At 41.0% G+C, this 24,419-nt stretch overlaps 1 protein-coding gene across 1 annotated transcript; it reads left to right on the forward strand.

Annotated features, from left to right (window-relative positions):
• Positions 1 to 12,777: 12,777 nt before the first annotated feature.
• Positions 12,778 to 18,500, forward strand: lrfn1 (leucine rich repeat and fibronectin type III domain containing 1). Its single transcript, XM_078243344.1, has 2 exons — positions 12,778 to 14,180; positions 16,647 to 18,500. Exons 1-2 carry the CDS (start codon positions 12,805 to 12,807, stop codon positions 17,545 to 17,547), a joined length of 2,277 nt encoding a protein of 758 aa, XP_078099470.1. The 5' UTR covers positions 12,778 to 12,804; the 3' UTR covers positions 17,548 to 18,500.
• Positions 18,501 to 24,419: the final 5,919 nt, after the last annotated feature.

The following is a 24,419-nucleotide window of genomic DNA, read 5'->3' on the forward strand; positions in this document are numbered from 1 at the left end:
AGCTCCATTAGAAAACAACAGCATTTTAAGTAATTTATTAGCGTAGCAGCAGGCATTTAGGGTTGATTACGTCTGTGAGGGGCGGTGTTCAAATAAAAAGAACAGGTAGCAGGTAAAGGGTAACAATCACCTGAAGTGTTCAATCAACAAGTGACGTGCATGACTGTAGTTACACAGCGCCAATGTAATCCTAATGTTCTCTACCTGGTTTAGGGAAGCTCTTACAATTAAAGTTTATGGAGCTGTGATAGTTTGTGCTTCTCAATTCTTCCTCATTGAAAGTTTTAAATGGAATGTAATTGAGAAGACTGTCTTTGCATGCAGACATCTTTATAATATGCAAATGCTCCTCCTGTTTACGACGATACACCACATCCCCCTTGATGAGATGCGACCAGAAATCCCCGGGGCTGTGGAGCCTCGGTTAAGGCATCCACTGGTGGAGACGGAGCCGACTCCGATGAACTCAGGCTGTCAATAATTATGCCCGCATCCTGACAAGAGTCGCACAAGGTCAGCTGTCAGTCCACTCCCTGCGCTGTCTAATTGGCGTTTACGGTTTCCCGACAAAGTCATGTCCAGAAAACATCCCCACAATGCACCAGCTCTGGGCAGGTGTTTTTCTAATGTTTGATCATTGTTTTAAATGTCACTTTAAAAATGTGCTTTAGCTTCAACTTACTTTCACTGTAACTTTAATCTAGGGCTGCCACTAACGATTATTTTCATTTTTAATTAAACTGCTGGTTATTTTTCTGATTAATCAATAATTGTTTGGTCTATTAAATAGTGGAAATGCCCATCATAATGTTCCAGAAGCTTAGTATTCAGTGTACTTCCATAGAAAACCAGAACATGTCTACATTTCTGTCATTTTGTCTTAGAAGAATGACTCAAACTGGGGTGTTGTGGTGGCCTACTCATTGAAATGAATAATATTCTGTTATTGCAACTCCGTGGTTTGATTCCATTCACGAGCTGGTACCTTTGTTGAATGTCATTCCCTCTCTCTCTCTTTCTCTCTCTCGCTCTCTCTCCTCTCATTGCCTTTCACCTCTCTACTGTCCACCTTTGAATGAAGGCAAAATGTCAAAAATACTTAAATATAACTAACACCTAATAACACTAAAAAGACTCAAACGATTAAACAAGTAAGATTTTTTTGGCTGATTTAGTGTATGATTTGAGGAGCTGAAACTAGTGAAGTTTTGTCATTTTGACTTAAAGACTCACTCGATTAACCTGGCCTATAAAAAGTCAAAACATACCAACAGTATAAAACCCAAAGATCTTCAGTTCATTATCACTTTAGACAAGAAAGGCAACAAGTCCTCAGAGTTGAGTTAGGTAATAGTCAACATTTATACCAGAACAATGAGTCAAATAGTTCGTCCATTTTTAAAATAATTGCTGATTATTTATCTGTTGATCGACTAATAAATTCATCTGTACTGTAATCTCATATGAATTAAGATTTTAATGGCCAGTGGGGGGGTTTGCCTGCCCTCCAAAAGAAAGGTATCATCACCAAGTTATGATTTCAAGATTACATAAAGTAAGTCAGATTTCATCCTGAGTGAATATAAACTGGCAGCTAATCGCACATTCCAGGACAGTTTAATGATGGTAATTAAACTCGTATACATTATTCTCACAGAGTACAATTATTTGAGAGACACTATTTGATCGGTGCATTTAATCTTTTTGAAACTAGGGTGTGTGTTTGCCTCATGCGACAGTTCTGTGATTTACGAGATATTCTAAGTCATTTTGAATAATTGTTGAATTTATAAAAGCCCTTACTTCTTTCTGGTTATTAAATTCGGAGAATATCCTGGTGAATTCATGCATGCCCTAATTAAAATGTCCAGCGGCTGATATTGGAGTTACGCCATGTGGGAGTAACTGAGCAAGTTTCTAGTTTATAAAAGACGGACTGCTGTTTTCATGTATTTCATGACTTTCTCAGATGTTGCGAAGATACGTCATCATCCTTGCAGCTGCCTGTCCTGTTTAATGTGTAAACTGGATGCTATGTGTTAAGAATTCAGCAGCCGGAAGGTGTTTCACAGTCAGAAATGGGACGAGCTGTGGCATCTTTCAGCTTTATTTGATTTCTACTGCATTGTTTATGGCGTGCCTGCTCCTCTTTTAACAGAGCTCTATTGTGAATTTGTGAACCATAAGCATTTTTAAGAAGCAGCCAAGTTGATCTTTTGTTGATGTTTTTTTGTTGGTACAGTATGTTCAACAACACAGTTACTTATACTTGTACGTCTGAGCTTGGAAACTAAGTTAATTTATTCTCCTCTTTGTTTTCTCCTCTTGGGCATTTTCGGCTTTCTGTCTTTGTTCAGTATGTCTGTGTGTTCATGTGTAGGTGTACATGGATGTGTATTCGCTTGTGTTTGTGTGTGGGCGGATATGTGTTGTAATGTGCTCATGTGTACGCGCCTTTTGCGAATTGTGCTTGTATGTAAATTTCATGTGAGGATTGTCACTTTTGTTTAGTGAAAGATATTTATTAATAGTATCTGCGTTCAACATCGGGATCAGAATGATCCAGACATTTTTATGACCAGCTAAGCCTGATTCATTTCACATCCTGTGTTTGCTCCAATTGGTCAGCTGTCATGAACATTATAAGACAAGAAAAAAAGACGAAAAGTTGCAAGAACTTTCAGAGAAGCACAATGTTGTCATTATGGCTGCAGCGATATGATTATTGTAATTATTAAAGTGTTCATATTATGCTTTTTGGCTTTTCCCCTTTCCTTTATTGTGTTATATATCTTATTTGTGCACGTTATAGGTTTACAAAGTGAAAAAGCCCAAAGTCCCCCCCCCCCCAAAGGGACTAGAGTTTAGATTCTCTGCCCGAGCCCGAACCGGGCCAACATTTTACGTCGCTATGATCGGGCCGGGCCCTCAAACAAGCATTTTAATCATTACTTTATTAGCCTTATTTGGTGGGGAGCAAGCTATGCCTCTCCAGCTTCTCCCGTAGCTCTGGGTGTGTGTCCTGCACTGACTTGAGTGTGAGGTAAAGTTGTCTGCAGTACTGTTGTCGGCCAATTAGGTGATCGAGACAAGAAAGTCTCCTATATGGTTCCAGGGCTTTGATTATGTTGCTGCCTTGATCTGTTACCCACACTATTCGGTTGAGGGAGCAGCTAGGATCGAGGTTTTTGTGATCCATTCCATTCTGAATAAAGAAACGGTGCAGTTTACATGCTTCGTCCTTGTTGCATTACCGGTATTCATTAAGATAATTCTAAACAGATTTCTGTAATTCAAACAACTCTGAATTGCAGTTGAGAACGTCAGTTATAACGGCCTACGTATTAAAAAATTGTCGGTTTTAAATCGGGCTCGGGGTCATAATTACAGTTTGTTTGTCGGGCTGGGCCGGGGGTCGGGCTTGATTTTTTGGGCCCGATCTAAGCTCTAAAAGGGACTTACCATCTCCAACAGAAAACACTGTTCACAAACTGCTCCAAACAGCTCTATTGTAGTCCAGCCTAGGGATGTCACGAGAACCGATACTTCGGTACCAACTCTGTACCAAAATTCTGAAAACGTGCCGTTACTCATTTTTCCAGGAACGTAAAAAATGTTCTAGACTGCCGACCACCACGGAAAAACAGCGAATAGCCCCTCATCTCCCTGTACGGCTTGACCGCATTCTAGCTTCTGGCTTTACCGTAGATCTAGGGCAGCGGCTTTCACGACTTCACCTGGAACTCCCAAACCGCAAGTGAGTCTATTTCTCTCTGCCGTTGTCTATCACAACCTAACGTGTGCTCTGATAGCGCTTGTTTTAACGGACCTCTATAACATCAGTTAACTTTAACCAGCCTGCGATTCTTTGTGAAAAACAACAACGGCAGAGAGAAACAGATGTAACTACTGTAGACATGCTTGCTGTCTGGGAGTTCCAAGTGAACTCATGAAAGACGGTACCGTACGCTGGCTGTGTGGTGATGCCAAGCTTCAAACCAATGGGCTGTGGGGTCCAGAAGACTCTTGTTTTTGTAAATCACGCTCTCCTTGCTCCCTCCACTCCACACCATAACAGAAAGTAGAGTGAAAGAAGAGTGACATGACTTTTCTTCCTTTTTTTTTTTTTTTTTACACACACTATCGACTTTAGTATCAAGTATTGTGTACTTTTGTTGGTATCGGTACCGAATACTAGATTTTTGGTATCGTGACATCCCTAGTCCAGCCTTTACTTCCGTGACGAACGTGCGTCACTTTGTAACACACGTTATAATGCTCGCCTAGCTGCTAGCGTGGCACTCCCTCATATTCTGCTTCTGACTGGCTAGTAGTCCTTACCTAGCTACTGCGCATGTGCGACTCCCAACAAAGATTGAACAGAAGTGAGATGCCTCACTCTGTAGCTAAAATGGAGAGCTCAACACACAGGGTGAAAAGAGGAGCTGCAATCAATCAATCAATCATTACAAAGATATGACCAAAACAAAAAAGCATCAAATCCTGACATTTGAGAAGTTGGGACCAAAACATTCTTGATAACCTACTTGCTAACTTGATACTTGACTTAAACCTACATTGTGTAATTTGTTGTTGTTGATTCTTAGCAAAAAACCCTTTGTTCTTTTGGCAGATTTGAAAGCCTGTTGAAGATGGAGGATCACACCTATTCTCTAGGACATGTAACAGAATCGCCAGGGAAGCGAAAAAGAGAATTAAAACGACAACGCGACAGGCAAAGCAACAAGACCAAAGTTAATATTGGCGGGGCTAGAACAGCTGCTTGTAAACGATGGAGATACTAAGAGCTAATTTCGGGTTCGGCCACCGTAGCAGTCAAAACGCACTCGGAATGGGAAGGGCTAGAAAGTAATAATCAGTTGGTTGTCATATACAGTTTCACCGCTAGATGGGAGAAATTCTTACACAATGTAGCTTTCAACAATTCATTTCTTGAATTGTCATTTGACTAATAATTTCAGTTCTAGTTGTCTCTAGTCTTTTTTTTCCAGTTTGATCCAGTGTCAGAGGCAAGAGGAGAATCCCCCACACAGCCAGATGTTAAGTAGAAAGATCTACAACCTTTATCCAAGATAAACTCATTCAAGATCTGAGAGTACACCATGGGACAGAGAACCCCCACACAGTTGGTTAAAGGACAGCTCCCACTGGTACAGGGGTTAACCACCCTCAAAACCAAGAATTATACAGTATGTTTGCACACACCCACTGGTTACACTACTGTAGAGCTCAGATTCAAAATGCATGGTAATCAATATGTAGGCTCGCTCCAAACCTAAGGGAGGTCGCTCCCACCAATAGGAGAGCAGACAAGAACCAAAAGCCTCCTAATAATCTCTTCCCCACATCAAATGCCCACACACTGAAGTCACAACTAGCACAAAGGTGTCAAGACATTGCACAAACAGTTTAATTCAAATTTAATTCAAATCCTTCACCCGCCACTGACCATGAAAAAAAGCAGCTTGTTATCTCACACAACCTTTTAGCATTTAAATTAAGTCTTTTTTTATTCATGGTTGTTTTTCCACCTACTCAAATATACCTCTTACACAGATGAGTCATCCGAAGTTTCTTTACTAATTCTGATATGCATTTTAAGCTGTGTCATGGAGGCAAAATTGAATAAAAACATGATGAACAAAAATTGTATAGGACCTTTTATTGGCAGATGCATAATATTAAATATGAATTAATATATAAGGGAAATGAAAGAAATAATTTACTCTTTTTCACAATTTGCTTACCTTGCACGGCAGCTGGATTCTCGCGGTGTCACGAGATCACGCGAGAATCGCTGGATCACATATCACACAAAAATTCATCTTGGCATTCTTCTAAGTAATGCGTTTGTGTCCGAACAGCAGCGGAGCGAACCAATCGGCGTCCGGTGAGGAGCTACTGGCAGCTACAGGCGCGCTTTAGGTGTGTGTGATGGCAGCAACTGTTCATTCAAAACAACAATGGCGGACGTGATAGACCGATTCATTCAATCACCTGCCAGTTAATTTTTGAAAGTGTTGCCCTTTTCTTCCTCATTCCCAATAACGGCTTCTCAGGTGATTCTGTGTGCCAAACCTACGGTGGCTGACAGGGGCAAATGCCCTGCAACTTAAGAAAACACACACAACATCTTCACTAATTTGACAACACATGTGCAGCATTCAGCAAACGCTCTGCAAATACACACAACACAACCAAATACATAAACGCACTGCAAATACACACAACACAACCAAATACATAAACGCACTGCAAATACACACAACACAACCAAATACATAAACGCACTGCAAATACACACAACACAACCAAATACATAAATGCGCTGCAAATATGAAACGATGCAAAAAGAAAAGCACACAAACCCAGAAAACAAATGCAACAAAAAAACACAGCATCCAGATTACACAACGGAAGTTCTCCAGACCTCTAGAGGGAGCAGCTAGTGGAACAGCTTTGACCCCACGGGGAGAGAGAGAGAGAGAGAGAGAGAGAAACTGCATAGACTGTAATTATTAAGTCCATGTTTGAGATATGTTTTCTCTCGTTTGGTGGGTGTGTCTTTGCTCAGGTCACAGGTGATACTCAATCAGCAGAGACGTCTGTAAACTCGTGGTGATAAAACATTTTAAACTGCATCAGCGTTTAACGTTGACGTTTGTTTAAGCCATATTAAATGAGAGGGTTTAATTTCGAGGTCCGAAAGGCGCATTACTGAAGTGTAGGCCTCCTCAAGTGTAATATTGTGATTATACAACAACGGTTACCAACAAAATAAGTGATCAATCTGTATTCATATTGTGGAGCAATTTGCTCTTGAAATACAAAAAACAGACAGGATTTCTAGTCCCTCCCTGTTTAGTAAACCAGTGGAATTACCGTGGGATTTATCAAACTGAATAAATCCCGCTCGCACATATAAACACAAAACTGCTTTGCTAACTCCGTGTTGTAAGTAAGACATCTGCTGAAAAAGTTATTGTATTCATTAGCATGATTGTCGTACTGTTTAGTTCAAAAACATCCAAAACACCAAAGTACGAAGACATAGGGACCAGACGCAAGCTTTTATTTTGAAAAGCCGAAGCTCGGGGACGGCACCAGCCGGGAGGGCATGAGACGGGAGCATAGACTGTATATTACTAATATATTATGTTATTAATAATAATAATAATATGAATTTAATATACAGTCTATGGAGTTCTCCATAGAGACTCTAATAAAAAGGCAGAGCGCTCTCTCCCCGTGGGGTCAAAAATCCAGCTGTTCCACTAGCTGCTCCCTCTAGAGGTCTGGAGAACTTCCGTTGTGTAATCTGGATGCTGCGTTTTTTTGTTGTATTTGTTTTCTGGGTTTGTGTGCTTTTCTTTTTGCATCGTTTCATATTTGCAGTGTGTTTATCTATTTGGTTGTGTTGTGTGTATTTGCAGAGCGTTTATGTATTTGGTTGTGTTGTGTGTATTTGCAGAGCGTTTATGTATTTGGTTGTGTGCATTTGCAGCACGTTTGCTGAATGCTGCGCATGTGTTGTCAAATTAATGAAGTTGTTTTATTAATTTGCTTGTGTTTTGTCTATTCGTGTGTGTTTTCTTGCCCCTGTCGGCCACCATACAAACCACCTGGCTCGTCAGGTTAACAATTTGCTGTTGATTCTCAGAATATTTCATGCAGTGCTTTTAACTTTGACTTAATTCATAATAAACTGTATTTATTTGAGATATAAATGCTGCTCATACTTAGGTTGTTTCTAAAGGTCTGCAGTAGTGATGTCATGTGCTGTGTCGAGTAATCTAGGAAGTTTTGCGTGAAGCGCGTGTCGAGGCTTGTATCGTTTTGGACCAATGATGTCGTCGATGACACTCAAAGCCCTAACACAGTTGAGAAATTGTAGTTCCTGAATAAAACAAATTAAGTCTCCCCTCTACATCATTTTCCTAGTTACACAGAGTAAATTCACTGCCCCTCTGCCAAGTTTACAACATTCATTGGCCTCTAATAGGCCACTAATAGTTTAGAACACTAATATTGCCCCTCCCGCCATTACTATGAAACAGTTATTTAAGGATTGATTACACACATTTGATGCATTACTCACAAGACAGATACAGTTATGTTATACAATCATAGGCATACTTATCAGAAAATAGACATATTGGTAGGCTATAAAGGGATTTCATTGAAATCGGTTTCTTTGTTTTTTCATTGTTGTTGTCGCCTTGGACGCTGTATCCAGGTGTTATCTCACATCCATGTATATCACAATAGTTGAGATGGTTGCCTGTTTTACACTCTTTGACCAACAAGTAGTTTTGTGTGCACACTGTTCCTTAAGGTCTCCTAATAGGGTATGTAACATTGGTTGGGCTGAAAATGTCCCAGGTGCTATTCTTTGGGTCCTTATGCATCCCGGTGGAATGTCTCTATTTGGAACGACAGCTTTTCTTCCAAATATGGTATGCTCATGAATATTTAGATGAGCTGCGCGCTGATTGGTTGAGCGAACCACATACACATACATTGGAGACGAGACAGTAGGTCTCATATTTCAGACACTGCAACGTTATACGTTGTTTGTCAGCTATTTTGTTATTTAATTCACTTCTGAGACTTTTTTATGCGAGAAATCAACTATATAAAGCTCAAATATGGGCTAATTGCAAATTTGGTAAGACGTGTCTGACTTCAGGAGCTCCACACAGTCTGACGAGAAAGCGGCAGCCTGCTGGGCTCTATACCCAGGGCAAAGTCAACGTTTCTGGGTTACTGGACTCTGGCCGGCTGCCAGCTGCCGACATAACTATCATATATTTACACTTTGAATTTCGTCACGGCATGTATATCACAGCTACCCTAAGGTCTTACAAAGCTAACACTTTTGTCCGATTTCAATTTAATGCATTATTGTGAATTTCAGAGGTCTCGTTGATAGAGCTCCATCCAGCTCAGGACAAGAAGCGTTTATTTCCCCGATCGTTTGTTTAAATAACTCAACACACATATCCATTATAAGATTAACTGGAACCTGTGGTAAGAGATTGCGGGCGTAACAAGCTCGCTGACCGCGCTCTCACTCACACACACCGGCCATTTAGCAGGAAGAGGGGAGGGAGAGCAGCGAGCTGCAGGCCCTGGAGCTCTGTCAGGGCAGTGGCGTTTGGTAGTCCAGTAACCCAGAAACGGTGACTTTGCGAGGGTATGGAGCACCGCGGGCTGCCGGCCGTGATGGAGCCGGGGTCTGTCAAGGAGGACAGGCCGGACGGCAAGGCAGCAACCCAGGCAGCACCAGCCGCTGAATTCCGACACACAGTCAGACAAAACTTGCAATTAGCCATCAATTTTCGTAAAACGGCCCATATTTGACCTCTACGTAGTTGATTTCTCGCATAAAAAAGTCTCAGAAGTGAATTTAGTGATAAAATAGCAGATGAACAATGTAGAAAATTCTGTGTGACCTATTCAGAAGACTACCTGATCTCAGATCAGTGGTGTAGCCTATGTAAATGTTTGGGCGTGACAAAGATAGAAACTAGAGCCAAATGAGGAGGAGCCGCCGAGTTGACGTCAACTCGAACAACGGCAACAGATGTTCCAAAGGAAGCTCGATGGATTTCTGGGTTTAGGATGGATGTAGATTTAGAAAACTTGAGCATAGTGTTGAATGTCAGGTTCACTCTTGGGTGGTTTAGAGGGTGCAAATCTTCAAATTTTAATCATAATGAATTATAATGCTCATCTCAGGTAAATAGGGAGTGGAGTTTACAAAGAACGTTTACTTGTAACTTTATTATAAAACCTGAAGCTCTCAAACGGAAGGAGTATGCAAATGTTTCACAGCTCCTTATGAATATAGGTGGATATATATATATATATATATATATATATATATATATATATATATATATAGTATTTGCATATTTATATCTGTATGCATGGGTATATGTTAATGTGGGATTTTGTTAATTTTTACCTCAGTTGATTTAGTTTCTGAATAAGTCAGAATGTGAATCCAAGTCTAAGTAATCCATCAGAGGAATCCTCTGTGAAAGGTTGTGCTGCTGCATGACTGGACACAAAAACACAAAAACCTAAACTCCAGTTCACCCTGTGTTATCGATTTGGTGGCCGCCACTAATATTAGGCCATAAAACTGTGAGGCGGAGCTGCCCTTTTCTTTTAATTTGCTCGGCCATTCATACATCTGTTCACGTCCCTTTTTACCTTCTCATTAAGATTGAGGCCTTTAGTTTCGGGCAGCTCAAAATCGTCTTAATGCAATTCAAAGACCTACATTCTACACCAGAGTTGCCGTGGCAACAAAGTCACCCCTCACCTCCTCCTCCCTGAGATGCTGAAGGATCAATAGAGTATACTCGACGGTGAGGAAATGCTCTGACACAGATGGTCGTCTGAGAAACTATGAGCTTTGTGGCCTAGTTACCATCTGAAAACTAACACAATCAAGCAAGCTCACTCATTATACAAACTTGGGCAACCGTGGTAGAATAAATTAATTAATTAAAGATCATAATACTGTTGAAATGATCTCACCCGACTATAGTTTTTATATAGGGATCTATTTAATAGGAAGTATGGTCTGCACTGCGGTAGCCTACTTTATTGTTTTAGCTTCCCCAGCATCTTTAAAAAAAGAAAATATGGGGAATTAATTTAGACAAGGCGGGCACGCTGTGCTGCCAACAATAAAGGAGCATCACTAAATAAATAAATTCTCTCAGGGGGGGTTGCATTTTCTCACACAGTGTACCACCCAGTGTGTGTTTTTGCACATTGAAATGGTTCAACTGTGGGTGGGTGTGTGTGTGTTGTATTTTTATCTTGCTTGTATATTTTTTGTTGAATAAATTGCAATGGAGAAATTATTTTCAATTTTAAACGGTTAAGGTGGTTGTATTTCAAAGATGGAAGTCATAGCTAAGCCTGCAGTCATAGCAGGGAGGGAGGGAAGTGTAAACACAACGCAAGCGAAGGTTTGGGTCCAGTGTATTTCTTAAATACAGTCTAATGCTGATCCCTACAGCGATGTAGTAATACAACAGCCAATGTTGAGTTATTGTGATCAACAAACTTTGAGAAACTACCCCACTGTTGTGAACTTGTGTTCCAAGCTGTCCTACTTCTCTCAGAAAATGGCATAATACAAACCCAGATTTTAATGAGAGCTCTGATTGGACAGCAGTATTTCATAGTTAACGAGGTGCCCTGTTGTCTGTCAACAGTAGCCAGACAGCTGTTTGAGCGTGTGTCTGTGCAAGAGAGCGGAAAAAGGAAGTTTGAGAGGTTTTGAGCACTGGTTGGTCAAATGCAACACAGGTTGATGTAAAATGACAAAAAATCACTCTAAATTTCTCTCACTGTCTTGAACAACAACTCTTATCAGACCAGTTTTAATTTAAGACTGAAGAGTGAAAACATATTCTTCGTGCAAAGACTATGAATAAGGCAACGCTTGAGACATGGAGGTGGAGTGCTTGGCTTGTGCTTTATTTCTGTTACGAAATTTGATACGTGGCATTTAATTCATTCCATGAATCTAACCGCAGGCATTTTTAAATCAAATTCAATTTAAGGTTATCTGTACTGAGACATTAGATGCTTTTGCTTTGGGCGTACTGGGGGACAAAATCAGTGGTGCAAAGGACGTCAGCACCACCTCAACATGGTGGAATGTAGATAAAGAGTCCCTAAAATTAGTCATGACAAATTGGATGAAGCATCAAAAATGCTGAAAAACTGACACTATTTGTGTTTGAAATCCACAGCCAGCTTTTCCAGAGGGAATTAAAAAATAATTATGCTGGACCTCTAAAAAAGAGGGAGATCAAAAGTGTCACCCTGTGGGGTTGGGTGGAGTAGTGGGCTGTAGTTGTCATCTCTTTACTTTATCGGCACTAACAGGCTCTCTCATCAACTGTGAAGCTTAAGGCGTTAAAAATCAAAAGGAAAAACCACTGACAATGTGGCATCAGCACATCACCATTTGTGTTCCACTGGGGTCTCTTATGGTTATTACAGCCAAGGTTACATTTTTACTCCCATCACCACAGGCGAGTTCTCTCTGAGACTGAAATCAATACCTCTAAATGGGAATCAGAGAATCAGAACATCCTCAATGCCTCCATCGGACGGACTCAATACAACCCCTACTTCCGCCGTTTTCACCTTTTAACTTTTTGTTGCCATGATTTACACGACAGGTTTCTGTCTAATTTTGCAATACATCTCAGAAGCATAGGGAGAGCAGAGAGCATGAAAAGGTCATGAAAATCCTCGAGCGCTGCTGACAAGCGCCCTTTTCTACCCTTAATTCTCCATCCTGATGTGAAGTTCAGAGCAAAAACAAACACACAAGCCTTGTTATGTGATGGAAATGTACATGGCAGTTTCCTAATATACAGTAGGAAAACTGTCCTGTGATCATTCAAGAAATGATATGGTTCAATGGTGATGCAGCCTGGTGGCACAAAAAACATTCTGTTATTTCCATTAAAAGGCTATAGAGACATGGGCTTCTGACAGCATTGGTGCAGCCTTTCATCATCCCGTGTGCCATTATTTCTGAAAAGCTCCATTTCATTTTGTGATTGATACCTTGCTGGCAGTCTTTGCAGTTTTGGTCAGAGTCTTGAGTTTTGCAGCAGGCTCTCATAAAGGCTTTGATGCTATTTATTAATTGAAAGATCTCTATTTTTTTTTTTACTCAATGTCTCTCAATGTTTTTTTTTGTCTGTCTCACACACAGGACCTAGAAAGAGATCAACAATGGACCGGCTGGTTCTGTGTGTGCTGCTGTGTGCAGCCCTGGTGAAGGGATACAGCTGCCCCGGTCGCTGTATATGTCAGCACCTCTCCCCCACTCTGACTCTGCTCTGTGCTAAGACTGGCCTGTTGTTTGTGCCCCCCACCATCGACCGCAAGACCGTGGAGCTGCGGCTCACGGACAACTTCATCACCATCATCCGCAGGAAAGACTTTTTCAACATGACTAGTTTGGTCCACCTCACCTTGTCCCGTAACACCATCAGCCAGGTCACCCCCCATGCCTTCGTCGGCCTGAGATCGCTGCGGGCGCTACACATGGATGGCAACCGCCTCAGTGTGATAAAGACAGACTACTTTAAAGGCCTCATCAACCTGCGGCACCTCATCCTGGGAAACAACCAGATCCACCAGGTGGCCCCCACCTCCTTTGATGAGTTTGTTTCTACCATAGAGGACTTGGATCTTTCCAATAACAACCTGCGCACCCTTCCCTGGGAAGCCATAGCACGAATGACCAACATTAACACGCTCACGCTGGACCACAACCTGATCGACCACATTGGAGCGGGGACTTTTACGCTGCTCACCAAGCTGGTCCGCCTGGACATGACGTCTAACAGGCTGCAGAAGCTGCCGCCAGACAGCCTGTTCCAGCACGCGCAGGTCCTGTCCGAGCCCACGGGCTCTAGCTCCTCCACGCTGGCGGTGAGCTTCGGGGGAAACCCTCTCCACTGTAACTGCGAGCTGCTGTGGCTCCGCAGGCTGACGAGAGAGGATGATCTGGAGACCTGTGCCTCGCCAGAGCACCTCATGGACAAGTATTTCTGGTCGATCCAAGAGGAGGAGTTTATCTGTGAGCCTCCGCTGATCACCAAACATCTTTCCACTAAGCCCTTTGTGATGGAAGGCCAGGGTGTTACTCTGAAATGCAAAGCAGTGGGTGATCCAGACCCAGAGATTCACTGGCGCTCACCAGATGGCAAGCTGGTGCATAATAACTCCCGCACCATCCTGTATGATAATGGCACCCTTGATATTCTCATCACCACGCTGAAGGACAGCGGGGCATTTAATTGTGTGGCGTCCAATGCTGCAGGCATCGCCACAGCTGCTGTCGAGATCAACATGATCCCCTTACCCTTGTTTGTTAACAACACAGGCCACATGCGTGAGGACCCGGGCCTCTCAGACATCACCACCTCCTCCAAATCTGGCAATGACACCAAAGGCTACGACAAGCAGGACAGGAGGGTGATGGTCACTGAGCTGACCTCCTCCTCCGCTGTACTCCGTTGGCCATCTGAGCGCCATATCCCCGGCATCAGGATGTACCAGATTCAGTACAACAGCACGGCAGATGATACTTTGGTGTATAGGTAAGCCACGGTGCAGAGGGTGGATGGACGGAGGGAGGGGAGGGGAGGGAGGTAGAGCAGGGACATGAGGAAAGTTGAGGCATCTGGAGTTACCATCTGCTGAATGACACAACAGTTCATTACGGCAGATTGACAGATCCCAAAGATGCAACATGATTAAGTATGTCCAAAAATAAGCAGATCCCCTATAGTGTAGTCTGGGGATAAACTGAGCAGGGACATTATAAAGTATAATGCATTAAAATGCATTGAAATAATTATATGCACACAATGTTTCGATCTCTGATATTTGAGTAGGTTGTTGCTGAAGAGACTGTGGAGTCCAGCACTCTAATGGACTAAAGGGCCTGTAAAACATCATTAAAACATAATATGACGATAAACAATAACATGAGGTCCAACTTTTTCACTACATGTAACTGTATCATTAGAAAGTTCCTGCATTAATTGGTTGAAGCACAGAGTGTTAGATGTGGTTGTCTATATATATATATATATGTGTGTGTGTGTGTGTGTGTGTGTGTGTGTGTGTGTGTGTGTGTGTGTATATATATATATGTATGTATGTATATATGTGTGTATATATGTGTGTGTGTATATATATATATATACGTGTGTGTGTGTATATATATGTATATATATATATATGTGTGTGTGTGTATATGTGTGTATATATGTATACATATATATATATGTGTATATGTATATATGTATATATGTGTGTATATACATGTATATATGTGTGTGTGTGTATATATATATACACACACACATAAATACATATATATATGTATGTATATATATATATATATATATATATATATATATATATATATGTGTGTGTGTATTTAGATCATTTAGTTATTGTAGGTAAAGTAGCAATACCACAAAATTTCTAAGCAGTGTAGTGGCTGGTTGAGGTGGATCTAGTTTTAACTACTTTATATACAGGTAGTTTGATTAGTCCAATGTTTCGCAACCATTTCTGCTACATAACTATACATTAATTTGTTTTTACTTTACTATTGGATAATTTGACCTTTTGGGGCCTCAAATACTGTAGTTATTTAACTGAAACTATTTGAGAAGTTTAGATGGGAAATCACTCGTTGGTGGAACTGCTAACACCTCATAGACATCTGACATATTGCAACAAGACCCAACCAGACTCTGATTTTATATAAAAGGTCAAAAAGTATGAAAATGGTTGGAAACCACTGGTTTTAAATTTAAAACAATGCTTTGTATTTTATAAGATTATCATATTTAAAATGTAAAATATGAATCTGAAAAAGAACTAATTACCACAGCTGTCACATTAAAAAAGAGAATATTTCCCTGTGAAATGTAGTTAAGTAGAAGTATAAAGTGCATAAGTGTAAAATGGAAATAATCAAGAGTCAATGTACTTAATTACTTTCCACCAGAGAGTATTAGCAACAAAATGTAACTTAACATAGTGTCTTATAGTTGAGGTGGAGCGACCATATTTTATAGGCTGACTATAATATGTTTTGTATATAAAAACTTAAAAAGTAGCTAGTGAGTATAGCTGCCAAATGAATATAGTGTAGTGGAGTAAAAAGTACATTAGTTCCCTCTGAAATGTGGTGGAGGAGGAGTATAAAGTAACATACAAAATATGTCAAAATTGTACTTGTTTTAAATATGAGAATGAGTTTGATGTGATTCTAATGCAATATGTGACGCACATGAACTGAATCTGGTATACTGCGAAGCACTTCAGGATTTATGTATTCATGGAGCGAGTTAATAATAGTCGTTGACTTTCTCTTTTTTATCAGATATAATGAGTCGCACTCCTGTATAATTTTCCCATCCAGTTTAGGCATGGAGCTGAGTGTTGTTTTGTCTTTAGGAGGTACATTATTACCAACAAATGATAACCATCAAAGTCTCCCTTTAGGGAAAAGGAACACACTTCTAATTATATTAACGCCAATGTTGACCTGAAGACAATCTCTCCTTCCTCCATCCTATTTAGACTCGTGTAATCTTGCAGTTGTCGAAAAATGTGACCTTAGGTATTCACACATCAAACCTGTCTTCACATCATGCTTAACTTGTCCTGCAACCTGCAGCTGTTGTGGCATATTCTTGAGACAGCGAGCCTAGTCTGCCTTGTTTATCACCTTGCAGTTTACCCTTGCTCTCATTTTCTACAGAAAATGGAAATAGAGCAACTTCTCAATGCTATTTTATGATATAACATATTCTCTCACATCAGTCAACTTTAACAAAGTGTTGTGCGTTTTATGTTTGTCCACCAGAATGAGTGATATTTAATGCTGGAGCTGTGACAGCCCTGTTGTCTTTCTGTTGTGTGGAACTGACACTTTTATGTGATTTAATATGCCTTATGCAAATCAGTAAATGTGGGCGTTGTAATTCCGATGATTAATCATCTACATCTTCACCACCGCACTATGTTTCTTTCCTCTGCAGAATGATCCCATCTACCAGCAAGAACTTCTTAATCAATGATCTGGCCGCAGGGCGGGAGTATGACCTTTGTGTGCTGGCGGTTTACGACGACGGCATCACATCGCTAACGGCCACACGTGTGGTCGGCTGTGTGCAGTTCCACACAGCCAGTGAGGTCAGCCAGTGCCGCTTCATGCACAGCCAGTTCCTGGGAGGCACTATGATCATCATTATTGGTGGTATAATTGTTGCTTCAGTGCTGGTGTTCATTATCATTCTGATGATCCGTTACAAGGCCTACAGCAGCCCAGAGGACGGCAAGACCAAGGTCAGCTCCTGCATTCACTCGCAGACCAATGGCAGCCAGCAGCGGCTGCAGCGCTCCACCTCCAAGCAACCGTCTGACGAGGGTCAGCGGGAAGCTCACGCGCCCAAAGAGTGCATGGCGTTGGTGCTGAGGGTGGACAATGAGAAGAAGGAGGATCCAGCAGCCACCACTGCCACCCTGGAGGTGGAGATGCCACCCCTGACTGTAGAAAAGATGAAGAGAAGAACCAGCCTGGATGCACAGTGCTCTGGCCCCCCATCTGAGGACACGCAGACGGACAGTAGCCTGACAGGCTCCACCATGTCCCTGTGTCTCATAGGCCCCAACGCTGGCACCAAGGAGGCTCCCAGGCTTAAGGACAAGAAAGCTGCCCTGGCCAACATGGGATTGCTCCCAAATGAGCTGGCACGAACTAGGCACAGATTCTCTTTTGATGGGGGGGATTACTCCATTTTTCAGAGTCATAGTTACCCACGCAGAGCGAGGACGAGGTGGCACAAGTCCACCAACCAGCTCAACATGGAGTCATCGCCACTCGCCAACAGGAGAGTTACGTTCAGCAGCACTGAGTGGATGCTTGAGAGCACAGTCTGAGGAAAGCAGTGTAGCCGGCAAAAATAACCCCGGCTCAGCCACACACAGTCATAAGCACACATGTAAAAACACAAATATGTCTACATGCCATATAACAGACACTTTTCCTGCACACAGCAAATGATAAACCGGAACAGAAGCACATTTACGTACACATGCAAAGTTTCTGTCAGTTGCTGGAGAAGAACAGAGTCTCCCTTCATCCTGCCTCCCCATCATACTCCCAGAGAGGTTTGTTGGCCATGTCCTGTCTTTACGCAGCAGTGCCTTATTCTAAAAAATGTACGAATGGAGGATGCTGCTGACTGTAGTCATAAACCGTCCTCTTTATCATTGCCTCCCACCCTGATATTGGGAAGCATTTCTTCGGATTTTTAATTTGCTCCTTTTTTCTGTGACATGCCAAGGGGGTGTGGCATTTGGATTTGACTGTTTAATTGTTAAAAAAACAGAAAAACAAGAGAAAAAAAACTTCATCATCATAACTGTAAAGTGAACAACCAGGTATCCTGTTATGTCAATCATGTTTTGGGTTCTTTAAAAAAAAAACAAAAAAAAACTTTTGCACAGAAGACACGAGATACAAGGACAAGTATCACTACCAGACTATACAATAATAATAATTAAAAAAAAGAACAGGATTTTACACATGCCGATTTCTAATGTTAGCATAGAGAGGATGGACCTGGGAACCAACCGTGGATTCCTCTTTGACGGTCGGACTGTATGATGTTAAATACGTATTGTTCCAGATGTGACTGTATATTAATCGGTACTGTATCTGGCTGGTCTAGATAAAAAGACAACATACAAAAAAGACATATAAGTATATTAAAACATTGGTGTATGTGTACTAACTATGTAAGTAAGTAAGTCATATCTCACATGACTTTTTACAAAGCATTTGGGTGTTGGCTGCAAGTTTTTACATTAAAAACCTGTGTCATCACACCACTCCCTATTTAGTATGTCAAAGTTTGGACCATTTATCCCCGAAGGGTATTAAATTTTGTGTGGGTTAAGTGTATCAGTGGCGTTTTATTCTTGTGCTTCAGGAGCAGCAGTGTGTGTCCACACGAATTGAGATGATAAATATTTGATTCCCGAGGACTATTTATAAGGCTTCTGTGAAAGCTGCACAACGGCCACGGAAGCACGGTGGTGTGTGGACCTTGGACACGATAACTGAACAAGATGCTGAATTCAAATGCAGCCAGTTGTTTTAAACAAGGGTGTAAGATCTGTTGCATCCCACTAGGGGGAGACCAGGCGCTGTAAAGTTGCCAATAATTGCAGACTGCAGGTAAGATGCTATAATAACCATTATGAGCAGAAGCCATGTGTAGCATCCTCCTTTTAAGATTCAGTTTCCCTCAAACTCTAATTCTAGATCAAGCTTACCTATTTAACACTTATAATCAGTACTGTATGTAAACAGTCAATACATGGCTCATAACTCCTTTTGTGAAGCATCTGTAACAGATAATGATGAATGTAACACAGCTGTAATCATATTTAATGATATGTGATTACACACATGGACAAATCCATAAAGAGCGTTAGAAAACGTGCATTAACAGTTTATACAGATGGAAGAAAATCACTCACCGGCATATTTAATACAGTTTATAATCAAGTTTAAAACTCATGAAGACATTTTGAGCTTTTAAGCCGCGTTTCACAGCCTTCACTGCATTTGTCACAGAGAGCAAATAAGACATGTTAACAAATAGATAAATACGCCGTTGATAAATAAAATCGAATAGAAGGCATGAAGACATTTTTGTATGATTACAGCTGTGTTATATTGTAACTGTAAATACGCCATGCTTTATAAAAGGAGCCATCGTTGTCGACAAATCGATTCATAAACACTTAAAAGTGTAGTTATATCTGATTACAACCACATTGTAATGTGTTATAAACCATCACTGGTTGTTTGTATACTGAATTAACGGCCACAAATACAGTGGGTTAAATAATGTGCTCCAGAAAAAAGGCACGACAGTGTGAAAAGATAAGATCAGGGTGGATGAGGGATATCTGTTTGCTGCCACCCTCTCCCTCTGATTACAGCTACTTAGCACAGGCTGAGATGAAACTTAGCTGCATGGACAGAAAAGAGATCAAACATGGAGCAGAGAGATAAGTCACACTGGAGGGTTTCAATCCTCTTGCATCTCCTATTTGCATCCTCAGTGAAAGAGAGGATTGAGTCTAAGAACGGGGTCATCCCTTCTTTTTTCCCCTCATCATTCTTAGCCAGCTTTCAGCCAAAAAACATTCACATTTTAGCTTGAAATATTGTTTTTACAGCTAGAAGAAGACTTAACTTTACAGTGTTATTGCTCAGCTGTCAATTTGTTTAGCTACATTTTCCCACCCCTGTCCATCTCCTCTTTAACTACTGATAGCTTCCAGGGTGGAAATGTGCTGCTGACCATTTCTTACAGCAAGAGAAGCGTTTCTCTCTGCTCATATGTGCAACCATTATTCAACACAAAATGTGCTTAGGCAGGAAGAGGCTGAGACTTCAGCCAGTCTTCAAAATTAGCCAGGGCAGTCAAACTAGCGAACACTGGGGGTACAGCAAAGCGTGTTGTGTCTCATCAGCAGTTCTGAGTGACTGCAACAAAAAAGTGCCCAGTGAGAGGTTTTTTTCACTGAAGATCCCATTTTATATTTAATGCATAGTAATGTGTGTTTGAAAAGTCCAATCTGATTGAATCTGAACATGGTTTAGTACAGGGGTCTTCAACATGTTTTAAGCCAAGGACCCCTTACCTGAAAGAGAGATGGAGCAGGGACCCCTTACTACATATTGTATAAAATCAAGTTGCATATTAAACTGGGCCTAAAATAACGTGTGTGGTGGCCTAAAGCCTTTATACATACCTTTTTAGTGCATAGAAAGGTTTATAAATCATGTTTTAATGTAAAAAATTAAAAATACACGTGGCGCAACTGTATGTGGATGGCTACCTTACCTATAAGCCAGTAAGCCTATCATCACGGTGTTTTCACAAATAAGCTGATTTATTTTTGCTTATAACATGTTGCAAAGAAACTCCCTTCATTCATTTCGTCTGATAATGGTCTAATATTTTTTTGCAAGTTGGACAGTTTGTGGGAGTTTCTCTACAGCTTTTGACTTATCCCCCTCTGTCTCACGTTATAGATGTGCGAAGTATTTTTCTGTTCTAAAAAAAAAAAACTTTAAAAAAATTAACAATCTTTTGGTGCCCCCCACCCCCTCTGAGGACCCCCTATGGGCCCTGGACCCCCTGTTGAAGATCTCTGGTTTGGAAGGTATAACGGCTAAAGTCTTAACCATGCATGCTCTACAATATCATGACTTTTTTCAACAAACCATATTCCAACTGTGCTAAATCTCACTGATGCAAAATGTGAATCAATTGTTTCTGTGATTTTACTTAATTTACTTAAATATGATAAAATAACACCTGCGGTTCCAATTGGATCCCTGTGTTGCTGGAGTTAATCAACATACTTTATACATTTTCTGTGGAGAGAAATTCTGTATCTGAAACTTTAAATTAGGCCATTTTCCTAAATCTGCTGCCATCTCAACCATTTGAGGAGACTCGCAGTAGGCTAATGGACAAAAGCTGCAATCCACAATGAGGAATGGCTTTTTGAGAGTTACAGTATGAGTTGCATACATATTTCATTATTTATTATGTAGCAAGATGCGAATTCAGACACATTATACTGGTACTTTAATTTGCATTTATGAGTCTTAGTGACGCTGTAGCCTAACTGCTTCGATCTATAAATCATGAACCTGCTAACATGCTCACAATTAGGGTTTTTCCATAGTAGGGGACCATGCCATGAACTACACAGCAAGGCAAAGTTGTTTACCTTGCTGTGTTAGTCACAAACCACAGTAAGAGCATGTCACCGGCAGCCATTTTCAGCTCACTGTAGCTGGTACTGTTTGTACTATTCCTCCCCTGCAATTTCTTGCTTAAACTGATCTGACCAACCAAATAGTGCAGAATCCCAATGAAAGAATCCCGCTGGTTTGCCGGTGGAAAGCGTTTAATGTGAATCAGCCTAACTTAACACCGCTCCTATACGTCTGACAGCGGTCAATAAACAGAAGAATAAGGCTGAGATCTGAAAGTACAAACGGGTCAGGAACACAGGAGTGAAACTGAACTCCAAACCACAGAGATTCAGATAGAAGCTACAGTAGTACTGAGAGCTGAGCACAGAGCTTTCTCTCTAGTCTCCAGCACAGAAACACAAGTTTAGCTTCTGAGGACACAGCTAAGGGGATGTTAACCATGTTAGTTAGCTTGTTAGCATGCTAACATTTGCTAATTGCCACTAAAGTTAGAGGATCACCAAAGTTATTACAATTGATCCTGAGGGCGACATGAATGTGTGGACAAATAATGACAGCCGTCATTGGGGTACATCCTCTGGGAACCACCAATGTCTGTACAAAATGTTGTGCCAATACTTCATGTAGATGTTGAGATATTTTAGTCTGGACCAGTGTGGAGGACTGACCATCTACAGTTATGAATAAAACTATAGATACGAGTTTTGTTAATTGTGGAAACAACACCATTACTTCTGCCATCTTAACCATTTGTGGAGACTTGCAGTAACAGACATTAGCAAAGAGTTGCACTTTGTATTGAGGAATGGCTTTTATAGTATCAAGTGCACAACTACTTGTCAATCTTTTTAATGCAGCAAGAACATAATGCTATATATTAGTTGTTGTTTTTTCTAGATAATTATTTTATAAAGAAGTTGTCTTAACTAGATACGTGCGACCATAAAACACACTGAATTTGGGATTCTGCCCTCTTGCCAAATGCTTATTAACCTTAACAATGTGTTTTAAAAACCTCCGTCAATACTGATTTGACCAGCTGGGTTTGGTTTGCTTTATTCCATTTCCAAGATCTGGGCAGTTGCAGCAAAGCTCAACACAGCCCACACTCTGCTGCTTAGAGTGAACACTTAGCCTATTGACACAGACTCGGTAAAGTGCTTCAGGCTTCTCCACTACGCAAACACTTTCAAAATGGTTTACCAACACGAATTCCTTCAGCATCAGATTATCTAAAAAATACCCAGTAGGCACAGGCGTACTACTTGTTACCAGGTTACTTTATTTTAGTTAAATACAAATGTAGTCTGGAAAGTGTGGTAGGAGGGAACTAACCAGCGCCACAGAACATTATGTTGGCTTGATTAGTGTTGTTAATGAGTGTTGTGTTCACTTTTTATGTTCAGGGCTGTTTCTGAAAAGTACATTACCTAAGCAATAGAGCCTTACTGCTCTTCAGTATAGATCTGAACCACTGCGTGCTCTTTAGCTAGAGCAGCAGTCGAAGAGCACTTGGTCAAATCCTTACATTTATTCACTTTGATCATGAATAGCAGCTTATTAAGGTATATCTCCTGCATCATTAAAAAGACTGCATGTTCTGGGACAGGACTCTTTGATCAATGACGGCCTATAAGGAGAGGACGCTGCCATCTGTGTATTTCTTGACAAACAGCCTGACAGATAAAAAAAAAAAAAAAAAAAATCGCAAGACTACAAATCGGAAATGTAGTTTTCCTCATGCCCTTGGTTATTTCCAAAAAATCAATGCATGAATTATTAACTCATTCATCTAGATTTAAACTTCCACCTCATTACACTGCTGTATTTGGCTCCGAACACAGGTAGAAACTGTTTCTTAAATTTATATTACAGTATGTTTAGGAACCAACACATTTTACCATATCTGTTAAAGGATACAGTTAGCGGTATTATTTTCTAATAGGGTTACTAAGACTTTCCTCACATCAAAATAATGTGTAAAATTAAACACATTTAATAAGTAACCCACATTTAAACCATAATATTTGAATTAAGCTTAGCGTAAGTTCATTCAGGAAGACTACTATGCTTCACATTTCTCTCTCTCCCAACCTAATCAGCTGCATTGTCATCAGCTGAATGTGGGAGTTTACTCTTTCAGTTAAACCAACCAGATTTTGCCACAATCTCTGAGCTATCGCATTGTTGCATTCAAACTTTAAATCTGTCTACTCTTTGCTGCTGTCAGTTGTCATTTCAGGCAAAAATCACTGTGACCCTCCTCCACCCCATTCACCCCATTCCCAGCACCCAGGTGTTCCTTCATCAGAAGCCCCGCTTCACATCACATCCATCCAGATCTTCAGGCTTCCTTTATCCCTTCATCACCTCCACCAGTGTCTAGACTCCATCGGGGGGACATTCCTATATATCCACAGCCTCTATACCCCTTCATAATTTAACATTGTGATGGAGTCTAATCGCCAAAGACTAACACAGAGGTAGAACTGCTCTCCTCTGCATGTGGCTCTCCACTCCCACCGTATACATACTGGGAACTATATTCTCAGAAGGCGAAGCACTGCTACTTGGGCGGAGTGATTTGCTCACAGTAGCTGAGCAAACTCCAGGCAAACTCTCTGCTCCTCACCACGGGGTTTCTTGTGTGCTGTGATCAAATCACTCCGCCCAAGTAGCAGTGCTTCGCCTTCTGAGAATATAGTTCCCAGTATGTATACAGTTAGAAGATGGCTGTGTCTCATGTGACCTTGTTATTTGTACACCCTGTGACTCTACAAATCACAACATGTAAATAGGAACATGTTGGCGTTATTTTGTCACTTATTGGGAGCAGTAGGCTAGTTGGAACCAGTTACCTCCAGGATCTGTGCTAAACTAGGTTAGCGGTGGGTGCGTCAGACAGAGTTACAACAAGCACAGAGATGAGAAGGGTATGTATGGACTTATCTAACTCTGGGGGTTACGGTGAATAAGCTAAAGTCCCAATAAGTCGTCG

The sequence above is a fragment of the Sander vitreus genome, chromosome 3, assembly GCF_031162955.1.
Source record: "Sander vitreus isolate 19-12246 chromosome 3, sanVit1, whole genome shotgun sequence".
Classification (NCBI taxonomy): Eukaryota; Metazoa; Chordata; class Actinopteri; order Perciformes; family Percidae; genus Sander; species Sander vitreus.